This window comes from Chinchilla lanigera, unplaced genomic scaffold, assembly GCF_000276665.1.
Source record: "Chinchilla lanigera isolate Chin_1 unplaced genomic scaffold, ChiLan1.0 scaffold00005, whole genome shotgun sequence".
NCBI classification, from domain to species: Eukaryota; Metazoa; Chordata; class Mammalia; order Rodentia; family Chinchillidae; genus Chinchilla; species Chinchilla lanigera.
This window is the reverse complement of record NW_004955406.1, coordinates 11241373-11259147: the sequence shown is the minus strand read 5'-3', so window position 1 is coordinate 11259147 and position 17775 is coordinate 11241373. Positions and strand designations below refer to the sequence as shown.

Here is a 17775-nt window from a genome sequence, read left to right as displayed (position 1 = left end):
TGTTGAACGTATAAAAATCAGAACTCTGACAAAATAGGAAACATGTTCTAAGCTGATGACCAACACATGGGCACCACCTCTGACTTTGTGATATCTAAATAATTAGAGATCCTCATTTTCGAATCTACATGCTGTAATTTATCATTGGGATTGTGTATGTGTCCCTCAGAACATTTTCTAGGCAATTACTCAGTGCCAGCTACCCAGGGAATTACATAGATGGAAAAAAATCTTTCCTGTCCTCTAGTGCTATTGCTGAGTCTATGTCGTGCATCATATTAATATATTCAGAAGCCACCTCAATAAATACTTCGGAGTTTATTTGATAGTTCTGGCTGTCATTTGCAACTAAAACTCAATTCAACACCCCTGCAGTTTAATGTTAGCTATACAACTCCAAGCCTCAGCCAGCCAATGTTTTAATCATATGGATGCAATCTGAGGTTTACTGCCATCAAGAAACAGCAGGAATATCTAGTGTAAGAATTAGGAATATGCATCAATTTTCACAGTGCAATTTGGAGATAATGAAAGTACACTTCTCAGTTGTCATGAAAGGGACTTCTGGTAGTCAAACTATTGTTTTACTATGTAGTGAGTCTAAAGACCCCAAGGGGCTCTGAGCCTTTGATCTTTTGAATTTGTAAAGTTATGGGATTTTGCATGCTACACTGATAATCTGGGAAAATGTACAATCCCTATAGAAGGAAATTTTCTATTAGTCCAAGAATAATCATTTATAGTAAAACCACCTGTGGGTATGTATCACCTTTATGAATACCAAAGATATTTTTGCAATTGAGGATTATTTTCTTCCCTCTCTGCAAGTCTGTGTATGTATAGAGCCTATTCAGACATCAGTCAGCAATAGTGCTCTTTCATTCAACTCCAAGAATAGAGATCAGAATTTTTGCTCCGAATTTGGATAAAAAGAACTTGGTATTAGAAGTTGTTTTTATCCCCTGCCATCCAATCACTTGAAGCCAGGGACACATAAACTCAACAGGACTAGGCTGGCAAGCAAAAATGAAGTACCCATGGAATATAGCTTTTCTGCCACGGATGCTCTTTGCTTGATGTATGCCCTATTCCCTGATGCTTTCTCCTCTGGAGGCAAATGTCTGCTTATCTCTGTAGGGAATAATACTTGCTCCAAAGTGAATAGTCCATCTGGCTACTAACTTTCATAGTCCTCTAGGGACACCATTTGTGAAGATACTGTCACCCATGCATCCATCCCTCCAACCATCCACTCCTTCCTCTATACATCCATCCATCCATCCATCCATCCATCCATCCAATAGAGAGTAGTTGAAGGATGTATCTACAATTTGTGAGGGAATCATCCCAGGTAAAAGATCTGGTTATGTGGATGCATATTTCTAGAAATTAAAAGCAGGAAACAGTGTTCAGAAGGAGCACCAGACCAACATGATTTGGCTAGGGGCAGGATGTTTCCAAAGAATGACCTTCCTGTGACAAATGGAGAGGAAAAATTCTGGATGTGTCCTGATACAGACTCATTTCTATCCCTGAATCTTTTCCAAAGGCTGCATTTGCTGATTAAAAGAATTCAAAGCATGACCAAATGGACCACTCCAAATGGGGCATTTGGACTAGAAGAGACACTAGTTTGGGGGTAGAGAAAAATCTGAGCACATGTATCACAGCGATGGTCCATCTTAAGTCCATACCAATCTCTTGTTCCAAAAGGAAGGAAAGGAGAGTCATTGCTGTTACATAGATCAGTCAAAATGCACCACAATACTTAGAAATCAGGGAAGGAGAATCAAATACTACAACTGCTATTTTATCAGTCACACAGACTCGATCATGCTGGCCTTGTAGAAGTGATTCAGACTATTTTAATGGACCTCAGTCACAGTCATCCAAGCTGGGCAATAATTTGGCATTGCAGTGAGCAACAGGAAAAATTATTCAAACTAAACTACAACAACAACAAACTTTGCTGCATTCATACGCAATTGTTCTGTTCTCCCAAAGAGAAGTGATTTCTCCCCCAATTTGTACATATCCTGTAGCCTGCACCTTGGACTTTTGTGAAATCAGTCTTGCAACAGTTTATGTATTATTGATTTAGGCTCGGCCTCAGGGCAGATGATTTAAAGGAGCATGGCACAGCAGAAAGGCTTGAGGAGGAATTAGAAAGCCTGGTTCTAATGCTAGTTCAATAAACTAGTTCAGCTAGCTTTTTGTGCTATTGCTTTGTAAAACGAAGGTATTAAATAAATTACTTCTTTAGACCTTTAACACTCTAGGAGTTAGAAGACATCAAACACATAACAAGTGTCAGAGGGTACAAAAGCCAGAAAGAAAATCATGAAAAATGGCATATTGCGATTGCCCAGGCCCTACAGAAGCATGTTGGAATCCTCCTTGGAAGTCTTTCCTCCTCCCACACTCAAAGTATCTTCTGTGTCCACATTTTTACCACTGTTCTCGAGTGTTTCCCTTGCTTATTGTTTACATAGCTGTCTTGCCTTTCCCATGAGCTTTAAGCCACTTAATGGCTGTGTGAAGTTACAAATTTAACTGAACCACAGTGAGCCTCACTTTGTTGGTAAAACGTGGATAGTAGAACTTACGTCCTGAAGATGTTGGAGAAATATAATAAAATGCATTAAAATATCTATGCTAATAGTAGGTGATCATAAGTCCTCTCTTACTTCCTACTTTACTCTCCCTTCTAGCATAACCAATGCTTTTCAAAACAAGTTCCATGATGAGACCAGAATAAAGGAGACGGTTGTAGGAACTTCTTAGCAGCCTTTTATAAGGAGATATTCTCTCCCTGTGAGAGTAAGTCACAATTAAAACACTTTACCTACCTAGAAATCTTCAGAGGCTGCCAAGACTCCAGAAATGCTGAAAGCTGTTTGCTGTCAACATTTCCATTAAGTTGAATGGGAGAGAGGCTGCTTGTTTTATCATCAATGGGATTTTTTTCTGAGGTTTTTATTTGCGTACTTGGTAGTCTGGAAGGCAACATTATGGCATAGGATTAATGCTGTCCTTCACCCAACCCCATGATGATATTTAAACTGAATAAAGTCGGAACTATTATTCCTCACATCTTTCTTCCTTAATTTGTTTGAAAATGCATAAATCCATTGATTTCCTAATAATGGCAGCCTTCACAAAGTCATTCATTCATTGATTCACCAAATGTTAAGGATCTCGCAGCACAAAAGAGAAGCAAAGAACGTGGAAAGAGAATTCCAATACAGCATGAAGGTATGAACGAAATCCCATGCAGGCAGGTTCTGACTCTTCAAGATGCCATCTACACCTGATCTACTGTTGCCTTCAGCCATCTGATTCACTGATTCAACAATAAGTACTGATGTTTGAGACCAACTGGTTACAAATACAGAAATGTGTTGCATAAGGTATGCCCCAAGGGATTCTTCCTTCCTTAGGAAGCCATGTGTCTCAACCCAATGCAAATTCAAGCTCTTTTTCTCTTGTCATGACCAGAGAGAGCCTCAGTGTTGGGTAGTACTGTAACAGCTCCACTTTATAACAGATGGACGACTCTCTTCAACCAGATCCATTCATCTGATTCTCTATCACAAACCTTATTGACTTACATGGTGACCCATTCCATTCGGGGCAACCTCAGGTATTATAAAGGTTGCCATCTAACAAGCCAAATTTACTACCTTGTTCAGTGAGGTTGTTTACATTTTATACCTCATGGACGGACACCTTCTGGATGTGATGAAAACTCTAGATTTCTCAAAATAATGTTTAATGTTTAGTTTTGCGGTATTGGAGATTGTTCCCAGGGCCTTGCACATGCTAGCATGGGTTCTTTCACTGAGTTGCATCATCAACCCTCAAAATAATGTTTTTTGAAAAAATAACTAGACAGCATATGATATTACAAAGATATAAATGTACATATATGTATATATATAAGAATAAGAATTTTTCATGTATGTGTAGAAAAGTACGATATAGAATTATGTGGGGTTTTCAATGTACTAAATAATAACATCTTGAAACAATATGATAATTGCCATAATTTTGAAGTTGTAATAAGTGTGATATTTTGAGATATCTGCATAAACCGGAATGTGAAACAAACATAGCTTTAGTTTCCATTGATGACAAAGCCACAGTTCTGCTAATGTTACTTAGTTTGTTTCATTTATACCTGCAGGGAAAGTGACACTTCAGTTTCAGGTTATTAGAACCTGCAACATGCAATTTTTTTCCACATCTAAATTCACAGATTCTCCTGAATTCTTATAGATCTCACCCTCAAAATAAAGAGCAATTTTTAGAGGGATTTTTTAAAAGTCTGCCTTCTGAAAACCACATAGAGGAAACTTTACTCCTGTTAAACTCTCTTGCTTCACAAATAACCTTGTCACTTTGCTCTGCATGAGCAGGAATTTGGTGATTTTCAATGATCCCATAAGGTTAGCATACATTCCAGATTGTTGTGACCAGCCCACATAATCTCACAGGAATGAAAAATAAACTTGCAGAGACACCTTGGCATCCTCTAATAATGAATATATTTTCTTTCACTTGGGAAAAAAAAAATCTGTCAACATAGTTGCTTGAGTATTTTAAAGCCTAAACAATAAGACTTTTAAAAGAGAATTGATTTTAATAAATTGACTTTATTCCCAAAACAGCCATTTAAAATAGTGGAAGGGACATGACCCAAGAGATAAGTAATACAGGGCAAAAAGAAAAAAATTCTTAGGATAAATGATTGAGTTCATTATTTGTTTAGCCTGTGATAGGTGTGTGTGAGTGTGTGTGTGTTTAAAGCTTGTTGAAGATCATATCCTCCAGCAGGTAATAAGAGTCTCCAATTTTAGCTCTAAATTAGGTATAGCTGGATATCTGCAGATTCAGATATGATAAAGTTCATTATCTACTAATTTTGTGCTGAGCAGTAAAAATATGACTATGAAACAATCTGTTCTCAAGGAAAAGTGTGAAATGTAGTGAAAAATGTAAAAATAATTAGACAAGGAAGAGTAAAACCACACCAAACTGAAGGGGGGAAGTTCATGAAATGATGTAAAGATTTTGGCCATTGTAATGAACAATGGTGTCACCAAGACTTCTGGTGACAGTAGGGTAAAATGACAGTAGGTGACAGTAGGGTAAAAATGATAATCTAGATTTCCAACATTGTTTAATTATTAGGTTATTGTTGGTGTTTCTGGCTAGTGTTGAGCTCTTTAAGATAGCCTGTCCTCTTTACTATTATAACTATAATATTGCACAATACTTTGCACATTGTACAACATTTTCTTAATAAATATTTATGAATAGGTGAATGAAGGCACACTATGTCATAGAAAGGAAAGGGGAAATGGGTTTGAAACTCACCTCTGATTCCTCAGAGGACTAATATCTAAAATATATAGAGAACTAAAAAAAAAGATCTCCTAATCAAGTGAAATAGACACTTCACAGAACACAAAGTACAAATGGCTAGTAAGTACATGAAGAAATGCTCAACATCCCTGCCCGTTAGAGAAATGCAAATTAAAACAAGACCAAGTTTCTATCTTACTACAGAAAGAATGGTAATCATGAAAACTCAAATAATGACAAATGTTAGTGAGACTGCAGGGGAAAAGAAACTCTTCTACGTTGTTGGTGGGAATGCAAACTAGTAAAACCTCTATGGAAATCAGTATGGAGATTTCTCAAAAAATAAAAATAGAAATTCTATTTGTCCAAGCTATTATCTTTATAGGTATCTTCCTGAAATAGTTAAAGTCATCATATTGCAGTGATGCATGCACATCCACATTTATAGCAGCATAATTCATATTAGCTAGCTTTTGGAAGCAGACTGCGTCCAGCAACAGATGAATGGATAAAGAAATGTGATGTTTACACACTATGGAGTACTACTCTGCCATAAAGAAAAACTTGAGTCATTTGCTGGAAAATAGATACACCTTGAGTCCATAATGTTAAGTTAAATAAATCAGACACACAAGCTTAAATATTACATAGTTTCTCTTATATGAAAAACCCAAATTATAAATAATGGGTAAAATAAAAGATAAACAATAGGAAGTAAGAAGATAGATCTTTCTTAAATAGGGAGAAAGTCAAGAATTAGAGGGAGTAGGAGGGGAGGAAAGGGGGATGAAAAAAATTAAGATGTGTTGTGTACATTCACCAACTCCACATGTACAAGAAAGAAAGAGAGAGATAAAGAAAGAAAGAAAGAGGAAGCAGAGAGAGAAAGAAAGAAAGAAGAAAGAAAGAAAGACAGAAAGAAAAGAAAGAAAGAAAGAAAGAAAGAAAGAAAGAAAGAAAGAAAGAAAGAAAGAGAAAAAGAAAGAAAGAAAGAAAGAAAGAAAGAAAGAAAGAAAGAAAGAAAGAAAGAAAGAAAGAACATGAAAAGAAACCCATTTCTGCAACATCCTTGGCTGTGTGACTTTTTGAAAACTCTAAATCTTAGTAACCTCACCTGTAGAGCAGGAACAAGAATGATGATATCGGTTAAGATTTTTGTAGAGATTAGATAATACTATAAGTGTTTGGCAAGTAGTCATCCTTGAGTCCCCTGTTTTCACACGTGGAAATGTGCAGACCTAATGCTAGTGCTGGAATGAAACACAGTGACCTGTTGCCAGCTTCTCATTGCAAAGAGTGAACTGGGGAGGGAAGGCAGCACCTGAAGGGTGAGAGATATGGAAATAGGTCCTAAGTGGCTGAGTTTTTTAGGTTCAGAGTTTTCCATAGTAATCAGATAACTCTTCTAGCTAAAAAAAAAATTATAGTAGTATTTAAGTCTCTAGCAAAGCAACGTTTCTACTCTGCTGCCTCTAAAGTTTATATTATCTGAGTTGACAGAAGTGAGATACGTTAAATGTATTTTCCATATTATTTTTTGGGTTGAAGACTTGAATATGTATGTTGAACCTCCACATTTCTGTATTGCTCAAAAATTTTCATAAGGATCAATTGGGGGTGGTCTCTCTGGGGGGTGGATATGGCTCCAGACATCAAGCATGCCATTATCAGTGGTGCAAAAGCTGATGCAGACCCACTTTGCTCTCAAGTAGAAAGAAGCCTTTTTATGTGTCTATTGTCTATCATATGGATAAAAACAATTGGTCATTCATACTTCTCTGAATATGAACCTAAGTCAAACAATATTCAATCGATCAGGACTGAAATTACATACATAATTTTAATCATTTTGTGATGGGTTGCTGTATTATTATTATTATTATTATTATTATTATTATTTATGCATATGGGAATGATGATTACACTGGAATTAAATGTAAGAGTGATTATGACTATATTTTTATATATTATGCTAGAAATAACCACGATATTTATTATTATGACACAAAAAGAGGCTCAGTCATATTAACATATGCTTGTATGGTTGAATGGTTATATTCTCAGCTATGCGATGTTATGGTTATAACAAAGTCTCAAAATAAAACTTTCAGGGTTGTGGCAAAGACTGAAGCAACTAATAATTAAAAAGTGTCTACTATAATTTAGTGCATGAAATGCATTCAACGAAAGCTAGATGAATCTTAGCTTTTCAAATAACTGATAAGAGATAATTAAAGATCACTTGAAAATTTGCTAAAACTTAGATTACTATTAAAGACAGTTGGGAGAGAAATCTCATTATAGAGCTGCTGGATTTTTATTAACTCTACATACTACGTCTCACATCTGTCATCTTTCCCCCAATGTGGCTACTATAATTAGAACACAGAGCACATTAACCAGCGTTCATGTTATAATTGCATTCAAGCAAAGAGGCATGGCTAGTGTTCCATGGATGATAAGATTAGCTTCCCCCTGGCCTTGCAGTTCCAGCTGTACAGCCAGGTTGAATAATATTTTTAATGCAGACAATGTTTGTACTAGACGAAGTCAACTTAGCATTTCTCATGAGCTGGCCAAGTGTTCCCCTGTGCAGCCCTCTGTCTTCCTCCCCATCTCTCATTGTTTAAATAAATTGTACGCGAGGAGAATTTTAGCTGGGAGCTCCTGCTAACCCATACCATGAAAGTCCTGTTTGGGAATGTTTGTGTTCTTAGCCTCATGTCCTTCAAAACTCCCCATCCAAAAGAACTTTTCCAGAAGTCATTTATTTCCTTTGTTTCTAATTCTCTCACACTCATATAACTCAAAAATGGCTTGGGAGTGAAACATGACCTCAAGTTTATCTTCTTATAAAAGTTATTGTATCAGCCGGGACACAATGATCTAATTTACCCTGTTTTGATACTCCATCAGCAACATACTTTCCGATGGAGTTTTCCTTCACCTATAAGATTTTTTTTTAAATTGGAAAGAAATCTTCAAACACAAAAAAAGGTAGATAGAACCTGAAGTTACTCTGATTATGGGAAAAGAGTTCAGAAGTACTACAACAAAAACGGAAAACTAGCTGAGGAGATGCTTGGCCTTACACGTTAGGTGATACATTGTACAGTGCCCCAACTCTCCCCTGCTCCAGGCTGTAGGACTTCTTTTTCTCGCTCTTATTTGCTAAAATCTTGCAATTACAGCAGAGTGTCGCTTCAGCGGTGACCTTGGGTGCATCTCTCACATTCGCCCCAGCTTTCCCAGCACTGGGGCCTGTGTAGTCCTAGATAGTAGAGAATGGGAGGGCAGAGGAGGCTAATCTGGCCGAAAATGAGGGGGACACACAGGCCTCCCTTTCCTCCCATACACCAAAGAATCTTGACTTTGTCCTGGAAAAGAAACGCTTTTCTTCGAGTCAAGGACACTACTCCTCCCAGCAGACTACAGTAGCAGCAGAGAAAGGAGAGATCAGAGTGTTGAAGGCCTCACTCATGCAGACAAGCCGCTGACCCCTGGGGGCAGCTCCCTAAGAGCCCTGGAATCCACTACTCCATAAACCCCCAAATCACTCTTTTTCTTGACACAGTCCTCCTGGTCTCCCTCTCCCCTCAGTGACCACTCGCAGCCCAAAGTCCCTTTTGCCTTTTCCTCTCGAGGTGTAACCTCAGCTCTCCCTCCCCCAAGAAAGTTGTTTCTCTGGGTCTCTCAGATGTCGTTTCCAGAGCCCAGCTCTGAGCATTCTCCTAGGGGCCTCACATTCCACAGTGTGAAGTGAGGCAGTGGGACTAAAGACAGCAGAGACCAGGGCGCCCCTGAAGCGAGCATGTCTAACCAGCTAAGTGAGAATGGACCTCTCCGAAGCTATCACTGCCACTGTAAGGACTTCGCCCTTAAGAGTGTTAATTCTTACTTCTGTGAACACTACAATTTGTACTTCAGAGACTCACCTCTGAAGATCACAAGAGAACAAGAAAACAACCCATTAGCCATGATAAGAGAGGTGGACTGGATTTAAGATGGACTAAGTTTAATCATCTCTGAGCTCCTAAGAGGTAGACTTTTTATTCTTATTTTTCAGCACATCTCAGACTCCAGATACCACTAGGAGAAACTATGCCAGCCCTCCTCTTTTGACATCCAGTTTGTTAGGATTCTGAAGGTATAACTGATGGCTGGTGGCTAAAATGTATTCTGGTGTCCGTAAATTTGCGTCTGAGACACGCTTCAAGGCTAGATTTACTGGCAAAGTAGCCCATAAACAATTCCCCCTGGAGAAGCAACTCAAGAAACCCCATTCTTTTCTTGTTTTCCCTATATTCCATGTCCCCTCTCACCCATCTCCTGACAAAGATGAAGCCTGCTTGAATGGGGTCAAACAGTGAAGCTCATTATAAAGAAAGGGAAGTAGAGTTCATCAGTATTAAGTAAGTTGCTGTTTTCATTATTTTGCCAGGCATAAACTAGAAGTAAATCCTTCTGGATGGTGTATCCCTTTCTAAAACCCTGGACTCTGCTTTGCACAGAGCGGAGGTTACAGACAGTTGGACAGACATTTTTGAGTCATTTGAAAATTGGACTCGCCTCATGGTCAATGAGGAGGCATCACTTTTTCAAAGTCTGCATGCTGCCCTCTGCTGGCCGATATGTGCAGGAGCGTGACATCACAGCAAAGGCATTTATTTTAATCCCACATCTCTGTGCCGTGTACCTGTGAACACAGGAATGTATTTGAAATACCCTGGACATCTCAGCAAAAGTTTGTAATTGAAGCTAATTTGAGGAAGTCAATTCATTACTCCTTTGGCTCCAGGATTTACGGATACCCATCCATCACAATACCATCCCACTTCAGATCTTTGGGCTTCAAACCTCTCATAACCAACCCATTGTTCTGGAGAACCATCTATACAAACCAGTGCTCCCCCAGGGACTGGGTCCTCATAATGTGTTGGCCAGTCAAAGATATCTTCCCTTCTAGCAATGGTGGTGACAGGAGTTACGCTGAAATTGTGCATCCGTGTTGAGACAAAGGGTCTGAAGACTTTATTTTAGCCTGATCAAAATTAATTCTACACACTATTAGGTCAGGCTGTTCTATTCACAAAGTCAAGGGAACTATGAGGTAGGAAGAAAAGCAGCTAACCGAAGAACTGGATGACACCATAGGTGTGATTTACAATTGTGCATCTTTTCCTCTGAACAATTTATCTTATGTTAGTCCTTTTGGGACTTGTCTTAAGCTCAATACAAGGCACACTTTTGCTGGTTGAAATAATTCATTACTTATTCTCCTAAATCCTTCAAGGGCCCTCATACTGAGATCATGTCTCCAGCCTGGCACAACTTCTGGAGTACAAATGTGGCTGGCCTAATCTGCTGCGTGCCTGCCCTTCTGCAATCTCCCAGCGTCTGCCCTTGACCCAGGAAGAGCAGTCCTTTCCGTATCAACAAGAACTCAGGGCCCAGACTCAGGCTCCCACTGTCCCTTTTCATTAGAAGAGGTTTAAGGAAGAGTTATTTACCTAGAGGAGATTTAAAGGCATGTACTGCATTTAAACATTGCCAAACTTATAGCCTTAAAGCTCTGGCTGGCTATACTAAGATATGTAGAGAATGAACCTACTTCTGCCAATGAAGAATGATACCAAAATACAATGTATAATCATGGTTCATATCTACCCTTGAAAAGCCCTGTGTAGTCCATACAAAGTACATACATTAGCCTTACAATCACTCAGTCAATACCAACATGCCCAACATTGCTTTAGAGTTTGGATGGTAAGAGAGAAGTGGATTCCAGTGTACTTCAGATATTTATAGAAGATTGGCAACTATTCATAATAATACAAAACTACTCTTGTTACTGCTAATAAAATTTGGTAGGGTCAATTGATTTTTATTTATTTGAATAGGTAAATGCATTACAAACAGTTTCCTTTTTGCTGTTAGAAAAAGAAAAAAGCATTCCTTTATAAAATTAAAACACTCTCTCCTACATATAATGTAGTTGCCATGTCTTGTCTTGGACAAATTTTTAAATACCCTCTGCAAAATAATTCACACCCGAGAATGGGCAAAAAAATGATGTTTTTGTGCCTCATTAGTAGAACTAGCTACTTTTACCTGTTTTGCATTTCCCTTAATGACAAAAGAACATATTAAACTGGCAAAAAGTAAGTCAACATAAATCTTCCATTGTGATACCTTGTCTTCCTTGGCCAGGTACAAAATTGCTCTGGAAATCTGGTAGCACTGAATGGTGAGTTGACTCTGAGTCAATGAATGGTGTGGGTTTGATCCACTGAGAGCAATGGTATAAATCCAGACTGAAGATGCTGTGCTTGATTCTCCTGCACCTGCTGCAGAGAATTGTCTTCTTGAACTAGAATCCCAATCTAGGCACAGTCTCCACTGCAGAAAAAGTGCTATTTATACAGTTTCAGAGCAATTGAATGCCAGGATATGGGGATCGCCCAAAGCAAGACCAATCTTCTAACTGAGCTTTATTCCGTCTCCTCTGGCTTCTCCCAGGGAAAGATCGAACTCGTTAAGCAATATCAATTTAATCACAAGCAATGATCATGGGAGAAACGTTATATAACTGACTTCAAAATTATGCATTGAACATGGTGAAATCCCATGGAAAAGATTTGCTTTTCTTTCCCTTTTAAAATTTTTTAACAAAATCTTCACCTCAAAGATAAAAGAAATAAAGCAACAGGCAGAACTCTACCAGTTTAACAAAATCAAACTAAAAATTGACATTTCCTTACAAGCATCAAATTTACTACATAGTTTTCCAATTCCTAACTTTTTAACTGAGTTACATATGAGAGCTAGAAACTCATCCTGTTTGGTGGTAAATCATGAAATGCATTTTTCACTCATAAAAAAAGGCAAAAAAAAAAAAGTACACAGGGAAAATCGCCACAGTCACGTTGAAATGTGTCTATCTCCCGTGTCTTGTCCGCTTTCACCACAGCGAAATGATCCAGCGATACTGGCCCACGGTGGCCTTATATCTTAAAAATCAAAACCATGCCCACGTCCACAGTAGCTGCATTCCTAAAGGAAAGCGTTATCCTGCTAGGAAAGCGGGAAGTGTGTGAAGACTGCTTTCTAACAATCAGATGGTGTCAGATTTGCTATAGGTCCTCATTATTAACGGGAGTCAGCAGGAGGTATTTCTGGGTCGCCTGACCTCCCGCAGGTACTGGTGTTATTGGAAAGAAAGAGCACACAGTCAAGTTTAAAGGTCCTTGCTTTCCACCCACGCATAATCCAATAGGTGTATAAACCTTGTGGCCCCCGGAACACACGCTAGCAGGTATAATCACCCGAGGAGAATCCGGGGAGCCCATCACTCAGTGCTTCCTACCCGGACCCGCCAGGGAACAATGTCAATTCAGTGGAACCGCCTGCTGAAGGCAGCAATCAGAAAGCGTGTCTGTGTCAGATTAGTCCTGACAAGCTTCGTACCTGCAATGACGTGATGGAGCCTCTTCCTCGGGTCCCTGCTCTCTCCCTCTGCCTCTCCTCGGGGTGATATAGTCCACAGCGGGCTCCAAGTTGGGCCCCCCGCGGCCGCGCTCCGTGGCACCGCAGACGGACCCCAGCAAACGCCCATAGGAGAAGCGCGGGGCGCGGGGCGCGGGGAGGCGCGGGCCCAGCCTGGCCGCGCCTGCAGATGCGAGCGCAGCCCGGGAGACTTCGCTCTGACTCCTCTGGCCGCTGCATGGGGATATTATCACGGTCTGGGATTTCTATTGGCTCTGAACACCAAACAAATCACACCAGCCTCCCCCGCCTTCTCTGTTTCACTCAGCGCTTGGTTCTCATCTAACCCACAAACACTGCAGCCGCACACACTTCAGTCGCTCGCAGTGTTTCTCTTTTCCTCCTTCCAGTCTGTGGATTTACAACCTTGTGGTCAGCTCTTAACATTTTTTTTAGCAGACTTCCAATCCAAACCTTCTTGTTTATGTAGAGAAATTCTCCATTTCCTAAACCCGCAAAAGCCGCTCACTGCCTTCAGAGCTTCTTCCTCTTTTTTGCAGAACCGCTTGTAATGTACAGAATGTGGAAAACCTGTGTGTGAGCTCACACACACACACACACACACACACACACACACACACACATGCGCGCACGCACACACCCCAAGTTCCTTTTGTTGTGAATAACTGAGACCAGTGAAATTAAAAGCAAGCTGAGCCTCTTAACCTAAGTGAGAGTGTAGCTAATAAAATCTTGAATGAATTCAGGGCAAAACAGTCATGGCTTAGGTTGGTCCCCTGCCCCAAATAGCGTGTCAGTCATTATTATCCTTATTTTTGTTTATTGAATGCAGAGGGTTCTAATGCAAATCAGATTCCTCCGTGTCCAGAGAACATGGGACAATGACGTGAGACCAGTTTTTGTGTTCCAGCAGGCTTGGTGTGCTCTATCAGAACACAGAGAAGCCTGCTTGCTTCCCTGCTTCCTTATTTTCCGGTCTTTACTCTCCCCTGGCCATCTCCGGACTGAGACTCTTATTGTTATTCAGTAGCCAAAGAGGACTGACTGTTCATATTCTGCGTGATAAGGGTTCCTGGATGTGAAACTGTCATCTGTACACATCTACAGAGATAAACACTGCGCTCCTCCGTGGGGAAAGGACCCAAGAAAAATCTTCCAAGATCTTACCTGCATGGCAGGGAAAATTTAGAATACAATGAAGTCTCACTGTATTTGATAAAACAGAGCCTCCCTTAGTCCACCCTGCCCCAAATCCATCTCACTGGTGCTCCTGGCAATTTTAATGACAGTTCTTCTTGAGCAGAAGCCATTGCTTCTGAAATCACAGAGCTCTGTTTTGATTTTTTTACTTGAATTTTTTCCCTAGCGTTATTCTTTTTGTACCCTACTTTTCATTTGATACTCTGGTTCCAGCCAATTCATGGCACATTTTGTTACAAAATCACAGGACATAATAATTAATTTTTGAAATTTCTTAACACCAAACAGACTACCTGTTTTCTTTTCTTACTTGAACTCGTTCCAGGAATTCTGAAATGCTGTCTTAGTTCCAGAATGGATCAACCTACAATCAGCTGAAGTTGACAAAAGAAATGCAAAGCAGAACCGTATTTGGCTCGTGGTTCCTGCTCCCCAAGAACAACTTCAAATGGCAAATCCTTATTACTTACCAACTCCAGTCCATCCATTCTCTTCAGGGAAGCAGCTAAAAACTGGTGGTACTGTCATATGTCTTTGACACTTCTTCTAACCAGTCCAATAGTTCTAGAAGGAAGGATTCACAGGTAAGATTTTCCACACTGTACAGGTGGAGAAAGAGTCAGAGAAAAATAAAGAGACTTGCTTACGGTACACAACAAACAAAGCCAGGAGATTGGATGACTGTCCTCTTTATCTTTTAGAGATTACCTTTTTCATATGAACTATTCAAACCAAAGGAAAGAAAAGAGTTAAAAGCAGCAGATTTTAATTCCTACCTCCTTTGCACAGAAAAGCTAACAATTCACTAGATCATCTGTTCAACCTGACGAATAGTCATTTAAAATAGTAGTTCAGAACAAGCCATGATATTTTCAGATAAGTGACCAATAATTTGCCTCAGAATTACCTTTCTAGAAAATAGACAGCGACTGGTTAAAATAAAGCATAGCCAGCCAGGTCATTATATTTTCTGTTTCTTATTTTCAGGGTTCATTATAGCTCTCCATATCTCTTGGAAGGACAATGTAAGTACAGACATGAATAACTTAGAGTTACAGATAAATCTTAAACTTCGTTTTAGGTAATAATTCAAGTTCTTTCCTCCAGTTAATGAAGAGCAAAACTAGATGATTTAAGAGACATTTTCTTATACCCAATCAGTTGCATGATTAGGGTGAAATAAATCATGGGTATATATTTGATATCCTTTTGATCATTTATTACTTTAAAGATACTTTTTCAGAGACATTTCTGAAATGCTATGTGTACTTCATTAAGCCCTCCATAAACAACATAGATTTTGGTAATAATAAAAACGTTTGCATCTAAAAATGTATAGTAATGGGCTGCAATATAGTTTAATGACAAACAATCTTATGTTTAACTTCTTCAGTCGCACCGATATCACCCCATTTACCTCTATGGAGCACTTCCACAGGAAATAGTCACAAATTGGTATGTATCTAGGGGAGCTGGTAAGACACATTCTGGATATTATAATTTCTGAGAGTTGCTGGGGAAAATTGATCTTGGAAAGAGAATTTGGAGTGAAGTTCACTACATATTCTCAAATATTAAATGTGGAGAAGAAAATATGCTTTAATCGATATAATGCTTCAAACATTGGTCATTTTTGTCAATACTGTCACAGTTCAATCTTTAAATGGCTGTAGGAGAACCAGAGGATATTAATAAAGGCAATATTATTTATTATAATGTTGATAAAGACAATATTATTTCTTATAATTATTGATGAGTTAACATTATTGATAAAGAAATATTGACTAATAACATTACCTTATTTAGTCACGTACACAGTGTGAGAGACTAAGAAGTGGATTCCGAACCTCGAGCTTTTAGGGGGAGAAGATAAAGTAGGTGAGAAAAATTCACCATGGGAAAGGACTTCTTACAATTAAAGTTTTTTGGCAATTGAAACAATTTCCTGGCAAACTGATGACTTGGAGTTTTAACATAAGTTACCTAAGTGGTCAAGAAAATACAATCATCTAAAGAGGTTATTAAACTAGTAATATAGAGAGGCTAGACTAAATGGTGCAATATTTATTTAAATGTGAAAACATCTTTGATTTTATTATTGGCCTTTAAAATATGATTAAAGAATTTCTAATTTTATTGACTAATCTTTAGTAAAGCATAAAAAGATCATGGTTATGATCTTGGTATGCATTAGGGTGTTTATAGATGATTTTTTGCCCTTGTTTTGACATATCTACATTTTCCATGGTGAGTACATATAACTTGCAATAAAAAGCAAAAAAGCTTGTAATTCTGTCTCTCTCCACGTGACTAGCATGCTGAAGATCAACTGTTATAAGCATTTCCACCATTATAACAACATCTTCTTGATCGTGTCTGCATCCTTTCATTTATTTTCTTTCCAATCTCAATTAGATGCCATCCTAATGCTAGTATCTTCCTTTTGCTGCCTCTTTACTCATCTAAGTGTTTCCCCTCTAACTTATCCACATGTTGAAAACTTATAATTTTAGTCCTTTTATAGCTATCATTGTCTTCCTAGGATTATCATAACAGGTTCAATTTAAAATTATTGAATGATTCTGATATATATATACAGGATAAATTTGTTTCATTTACTGGTTATTAATTATTCCTCCTTCAGCTATTAACCTTTATTTTACAGAAAGTCAGAAACTTTATTGTTAAAGTTCTAAATTTACACCAGAGTCTCAAAATGGAATATTTATGACTCACTTATATATATTAATCTATACTTTTATCCTTCACAAATTTCAACTGTTTGTATGGAATAATATTTACTTCCCTTGTGTCACAGCAGTCTTGCTCAAAATGTACAAGAATGATTTATAAGAGTTTTACAGGAAAAAATATGGCCTTTACTGCATTGCAGAATAAACTCCTTGCCGTAAGAGTACCATCTGTCATGTTTGTGTCACCCCAGTGGAGCAGAGAGCACAACCCACAGATGAGCTTGGGAAATTAATAGGAAAGGGAATGACCACATATTCAGCGCAAGCCCCATATTTTCCCTTAAGACCCAGGGAGCAGGTGGTGGTGAGATTTTGTGATTCATTAACCCATGCTTATTAGATGTCAGCAAGGCCTCTGCTCTCAGACATGGATGGAAAGACGCAAAGAAGGTGAAATCAGAGCAGAGAGAACTCAAAGCCTATAATCTCAGTACTCGGAGGCTGAGGCAGGAGGACTGCAAATTTGAGCTCAGCCTGGCAAGTTAGTGAGACTCTGTCTCAAACTTTTTAAAAAATATATATAAAAAGGACTGGGGATGTAGTTCAGGAAGCAGGTCCTAGGTGATTCAGTCCTCAACACTGCCAAAAGAAATATAAAGGATTATAATCATCCCTTTCTCTTTGTGAAGGATTGATTTCAAGACCCCTGTGGATACTAAAATCTGAAGCTGCTCAAACCCTTATGCAAAACGGTATATTATCAGCAGAGTACCCATTTGCATTCTCCTGGACACTTCAAATCATCACTAGATTGCTTGTAATACTGAATAAAACATAGACGTCATGATAATAGTTATTATAGTGCATTGTGTAGGGAGTCATGACAAGGAAGAAATGTCTGTACATGCTCATTATAGGCGTGATCTTTAAAAACATACTTTGCGTCAGTCTTTGGTTGAATCCACAGATGTAGAGTTCAAATACAGAGACCGAGCTGTGTCCGCCTCCT

General features: G+C 38.7%; 1 protein-coding gene across 2 annotated transcripts in view; it reads right to left on the bottom strand.

Moving 5' to 3' along the window:
* Positions 1–13188, bottom strand: part of Grem2 (gremlin 2, DAN family BMP antagonist) — a 97718-nt gene extending 84530 nt beyond the window's left edge. The window contains exons 1-2 of one of the 2 annotated variants that reach the window (XM_013520576.1): positions 12835–13188; positions 9937–10063 (exon numbers count right to left, since the gene is read on the bottom strand). In XM_013520576.1, coding sequence (XP_013376030.1) covers positions 9937–9941 — 5 coding nt within the window. In that variant the 5' untranslated portion in view covers positions 9942–10063; positions 12835–13188. The remainder of the gene's footprint in view (positions 1–9936; positions 10064–12834) is intronic. The other variant, XM_005374827.2, reaches the window with a different exon arrangement.
* Positions 13189–17775: the final 4587 nt, after the last annotated feature.